Source organism: Melospiza melodia, chromosome 7, assembly GCF_035770615.1.
Source record: "Melospiza melodia melodia isolate bMelMel2 chromosome 7, bMelMel2.pri, whole genome shotgun sequence".
Classification (NCBI taxonomy): domain Eukaryota; kingdom Metazoa; phylum Chordata; class Aves; order Passeriformes; family Passerellidae; genus Melospiza; species Melospiza melodia.
Window position 1 is genome coordinate 17,541,721 of NC_086200.1, and position 5,804 is coordinate 17,547,524.

The 5,804-nt window shown below is 54.0% G+C and overlaps 1 protein-coding gene across 1 annotated transcript; it reads right to left on the reverse strand.

Moving 5' to 3' along the window:
- Nucleotides 1-4,576: 4,576 nt before the first annotated feature.
- LOC134420888 (olfactory receptor 14I1-like) lies at nt 4,577-5,524 on the reverse strand. The gene has a single exon (XM_063161297.1). It carries the CDS (start codon nt 5,507-5,509, stop codon nt 4,577-4,579), a length of 933 nt encoding a protein of 310 aa, XP_063017367.1. The 5' UTR covers nt 5,510-5,524.
- Nucleotides 5,525-5,804: the final 280 nt, after the last annotated feature.

Sequence of the window (5,804 nt, forward strand, 5' to 3'; positions counted from 1 at the left end):
TCACACTTTGTCCCTACCCCCTCCCCAACACTTCCCTCATCCAACCCTTCTACCCATTGTCTCCCACCAGGCCCCCTGGTGAAGAGCCTGGCTCTGTGTTCTCCATCACCTCCTGGCTGGCACTGCCAGGTTCGGATGAGGAGCCCCTCAGTCTTCCCTGCTCCAGGCTGGACAAGCCCAGCTCCCTCAGCCTCTGCTCACAGCCCAAGGGATCCAGCCCCACCTTGGAGGCCCTTCCCAGACCCTGCTCCAGCTGCCAGACATCTTTCCTGCCCTGGGCAACCCAACCCAGGCCACAGTGACCTGGATAATCCCCGTCCTTGATGTCCTGGTCACACAGCCCTGGCCCCTTGTCCCCATGTCAGGCTCTGGGGTGGATCTGTGGAACACCCTTTGGTGGAGGCTGTGGCTCCAGGTGGGCCGGGGGGATCCTGGAGGACAGGGACCCTGCTGGGCATGAACAGCATTGGACTTGTTGGGAGAAACTGTGAGGGGGAGCTGGGGCGGAGTGACCAACCCATGACCTGACACAGCCCTGCTGGGATGTCACACAGCCCCTCTGGGATGTCACAGCCAGCTGTGTGATGTCACAGCCCATTCTCTAATATCACACAGCTGGTCTCTGATGTTACAGCCAACTCTGTGATATCAGATTCTGCTCTGTGATGTCAGACCTCTGCCCTGTGATGTCACAGAAATGACCTATGATGTCATAGCTGCTCAACGACCCCACATAACCCACTCTGTGATGTCACAGCCCACTCTCTTACCTCCTATTACCAGATGATCAGTTGTCTCACCCAGGTGAGCTGACACCTGGAGCTTGTTCTCCAAAACCCCAGGCCTGTGGAAACCACACAATGCCCATTGTGTGAGAAGCGGAACTGGAATTTTACCAGCCTCAATGTCCTTCCAGCTCAGCCAGACCGACTGGAACATTAGGGCCCATGAGCACCAGGGACCACCAGAGAGACCCCCCAGGATGGAAGAAAACAGGGGTAAAAGGGAGGGGAAATATGTTAATGATTTTGGAGAAATGATTATCATTATCAATTATGTTTAGTCCAGGACAATCAATGGATATGTGTGCAAAATACAGAAAATAAACAGAAACTTTCCTGTGCTCAGCATGCAGGGCTTTGGGAGGAGCTATCCCCCGTGCATCCAGCTGAATAAAGAATGTTGCTTCTAAGTGCCACATTGGGGTTAAGGAGGTTTCTGTTTTACAAAATTTTTGGTAACACTCCCACTGCCAAGGAAAGCTCTGTCTCCTGCTGTTCACAAACAGAGAAGGGCTGGTGGTAGATGTGGGGCTTGGAGGCTGCCTGGGGCACAGTGACCATGAAATAATCAAGTTTTCAATGTTCTGTGAAAGAAGGAGGGGCAGCTAAAAATCTTCCACACTGGAATTAGGAAGGGCAGACTTTGGCCTGTTTAGGATGCAGATTTGGGGAGTACCAAATAAGTACTGATTTTTTTTTAAAGAGAAACAGCCCTTAGAAACAAAGGGGACTGGGAAAGATGGATGCATGTCAAGAAAGTATTCTTAACCGGGAAGGAGCAGCCTGTCCCAGTGTGGCAGAAGATGAGCTGGTTAGGAGAATGACTGGCCTGGATGCCCATGGAGCTTTTATGGGAACTCAAGGGAAAAAAGAGGATGCAACTTTTGACAGAAGGTCAGGAAACTTAGGAAGTGTTTAAGGATAGTTTTTGGTCATGCAGAAAGAAAAGTTGAGAGGTGAAAGCTCAATTAGAGCTTAACATGGCCACTTCTGTAAAAAATAATAAAAAATGTTTCTATAAATAAATTAATAGCAAAACATGGGATAAAGAGAACCTCTACTCTTTCTTTGGATGCAGTGGAGAATATAGAAACTAAAGAGAAAGAAAAGGCTAAGATACTTAACACCTTGTTAATCTCAATTTTCAACATTCGGACAGGTTGCTCTCAGGACAAGTGTTCTCCTGAGCTGGCAGATGGGCACAGGGAGCAGAACAGCCCCAGAAAACCAGGAGGAAGCAGTTGGTGACTTGCTGAGCCACTCAGATGCTCACAGATGTGTGGGACCAGATGGGATCCATCCTAGGGGGATGAGGGAGCTGTGGATGAGCTCCCCAAGCTGCTCTCCATCATTTACCATCAGTGCTGGCTCAGCAGGGAGGTCCCAGAGGACTGGAGGTGCCAATGTGAGCCCATCCCCAAGAAGGGCTGGAAGGAGGATCTGGGGAACTCCAGGCCTGTCAGCCTGACCTGGGTGCCCGGCAAGGTTATGGAACAGATCACCTTGAGTGCCATCACAGGGCACCCACAGGATGGCTGAGGGATCAGAGCCAGCCATCAGTGATTTCCACATGTGCATTGATGATTTGGATAAGGAGATTTAGTCCACCATCATCAAATTTGCAGAAGACAACGAGTTGTCTGGGAATGTTGATCTGCTGGAAGGTAGGAGGGCTCTGCACAGGGCCCTGGACAGGCTGGATCCAGGGCCCAAATCCAACAAAGTGAGGTTTAACAAGTCCAAGTGCAGGATCCTGCACTTTGGCCACAACAACCCCTGCAGCTCTGCAGGCTGGGGACAGAGTGGCTGGACAGCAACCAGGCAGAAAGGGACCTGTAAGGACTGATGGAGTGCAGGCTGCACATGAGCCAGCAGTGTGCCCAGGTGGCCAAGAAGGCCAATGGCTCCCAGCCTGCATCAGGAATTGCGTGGACAGCAGGAGCAGGGGAGACATTCTTCCCTGTGCTCAAAACTGCTTGGGCAGCACCTTGAGCACTGTGTCCAGTTTCGGCCCCCAATTTAGGAAGGACATGTAGGGCCTGGAGCATGTCCAGAGATGGGCAACAAGGCTGGGGAGGGGTCTGGAACACAAGTCCTGTGAGGAGCGGCTGAGGGAGCTGGGGTTTTTTATCCTGGAGAAGAGGAGGCTCAGGGGACACAAGGCAGTGCCAGGGCACAGGTTGGACTTGATGATCTCCATGGTCTGTTCCACCCTTGCTGATTCTGGGATTCTCTGACAGAACCCTTGAAGAAGTCACAGGATAAGCCCTGGACATCCTCATCAGAAGCTCCAGCAGCCCAGGTCCCTCAGCTTCTCCTGGCAGCCCCAAAGCCCATCCTGTCAGTCCTGCAGAGCCTCTGCAGCTCCTCCTCACTGCCCAGAACAGGGAGCCCCAGAGCCAGACACAGCAGCCCAGATGTGCCCCCCTGGCCTTGGGTGCCTCTGCAAGGGAGCAGCACCGGGCACTGCAGGAGCCTGCAGACAATTCCTGCAGCACTTGTAGGATGATCCTGCTCCCCAAGGGAAATTCCTATGGTGCCAAGTCAGGAACTGCAATGGTGAGTAGGGCCAGAGAGGAAAGGGCAAACAGGGATGGGCTGTTTGCAGGGGAGGGAACAGGGCTGGGCAAAAGGAAGAAATCTGTGGCCGGGAACAATAAAGAAAGCAAAGGTAGAGACAAAGAAATGCTCAGGGCTGTTTGGGGGTGGCTGCCAGACAGCCCTGGCCCTGAGCAACAGCGTCTGCAGTGGGAGACTCTCAGCTGATGGGAACAAACTTTCTGGCTGACTGCAGAGGCCAGGACAAAGCTCAGTGTTTTCCCTGGTGTCCCCCAGCCCTTGTTGGCCCATGGGCTGATGGCATTTGTGCTCCCCCTCAGGTTCATGTCCCCACAGCAACAGCATGGGGATGCTCCCCCTGCTGTGTGCAATGCAAACAGGGGCTCCTGAGCCAGTGCTGCCATGTCTGTGCCTGCAAGGATGGGGCACCTGTGTGAGCTGGGGGAGAGGCCAGGGCTGCAGAGGGGGGATGTTGTTGGCAGCTCCATGAGGACGCTCTGGGACTCTGCCCTGGACTGTCCAGTGCACTGGGGATGAATCACCCCTGCTCTGCTGCTCCTTCCTATCTGCCCCAGGCCCTTGCAGAGCCCCAGCCATGCTGTTTGCCCCCAGCCTGCCCAAAGCCAGCCTGGGGTTGCTCACGGGGCTTTTCTGTGCTGATCATTGGCCTGGGCGTGTTCTTGTGAGAGCCTGGGCAAGGAGCCTGAAGCCCCCAGTGCCTGGCCTGAGGTGTCAGCGCTGCCCCAGCAGTGCCCATGGCCTGTCCCTGCTGCAGCCCTGGCACTGCCACCCCCAGGACTGTGCCTGGCCCCGAGAGCACTCAGGGCCTACAGCAACACCAGGGCCACCAGGGCAGCGGGGCAGGGCCATGGCAGCAGCACTGGCAACACCAAGTGCTGCTGCTGCTGGGCACAGCTGCTGGGCCAGAACTGATCTGCCTCCAGCTCTGCACACAGACGTTGCCGCTGCAGCTCCAGAGATGGCAACAAAAGGGCATCTCTGCAGAAAATTCTGCTGGGAGTTCCTTCAGTTTGTTTAAAGCCACCAAGAGCGTAGCCACAGGGAAGGTAGAGAGAAACAAAATGAGAAATGGCACAAACAATGATATTTTTGTTCACAATATTTAAAAATTAAAATACAGAAAAAAAAATCGAAAACCAAAGAAACAAGAATTTTCAAAGATTTTCTTATGAGTGACTTTTATTACAAGTGACTTGCAGAAACTGGCCAGCAGTTTAATGTTTCTTAAAGCATCCAGTCGTCAGCCTCCACACTGCAACCTTGAGCTCCTGGTCCCTCAGGCTGTAGATGAGGGGGTTCAGTGCTGGAACCACCACCGAGTATAGAATTGAAACTGACAGATCCAGGGATGGGGAGGACATGGAGAGGGGCTTCAGGTGAGCAAATGCGGCTGTGCTGAGGAACAGGGATACCACGGCCAGGTGAGGGAGGCAGGTGGAAAAGGCTTTGTGCCATCCCTGCTCAGAGGGGATTCTCAGCACAGCCCTGAAGATCTGCACATAGGAGAAAACAATGAACACAAAACAACCAAATGCTAAACAAGCACTAACATCAATGAGCCCAACTTCCCTAAAGTAGGATTTGGAGCAGGAGAGCTTGAGGATCTGTAGGATTTCACAGAAGAACTGGTCCAGGGCATTACCATGGCACAGGGGCAGGGAAAATGTATTGGCTGTGTGCATGAGAGCAGTGAGAAAGCCACTGGCCCAGGCAGCTGCTGCCATGTGGGCACAAGCTCTGCTGCCCAGGAGGGTCTCGTGGTGCAGGGGTTTGCAGATAGACACGTAGCGGTCATAGCACATGATGGTCAGCAGATAAAACTCTGCTGAGATGAAGAACATAAAGAAAAAGAGCTGTGCAGCACATCCTGTGTAGGAGATGGCCCTTGTGTCCCAGAGGGAATTGTGCATGGCTTTGGGGACAGTGGTGCAGATGGAGCCCAGGTCGCTGAGGGCCAGGTTGAGCAGGAAGAAGAACATGGGTGTGTGCAGGTGGTGGCCGCAGGCTACGGCGCTGATGATGAGGCCGTTGCCCAGGAGGGCAGCCAGGGAGATGCCCAGCAAGAGGCAGAAGTGCAGGAGCTGCAGCTGCCACGTGTCTGCCAATGCCAGCAGGAGGAAGTGCCTGATGGAGCTGCTGTTGGGCATTTAGAGTGCCTTGGCATGGGGATCTGTAAAAAAGTAATCATGGAACACTTGGGTTTTGAGAGGACTTTAAATATCCCAGGACAGCCTGGGGGCACTTTCCCCCTACTGCCTGCCCAGGGCTCTGCTGCCTGGAGCTGTCCCTGCCAGCAGCTGCTCCCTATGCCCAGGGCTGGGACCTGCCAGTGCTGCCAGAGCCCAGCTCAGCCCTGGGGGCTCAGTTCTGCCCTGCAGACCCCTCCCAGCTCAGGCACTGCCCAGGGGCAGCTCTGGCTCTGCAGGCTCTGATGGAAACATC

Excerpts from the sequence above, each read along its gene's own strand:
- LOC134420888 (XM_063161297.1), bottom strand. The coding sequence starts at position 5,509 with ATGCCCAACAGCAGCTCCATCAGGCACTTCCTCCTGCTGGCATTGGCA.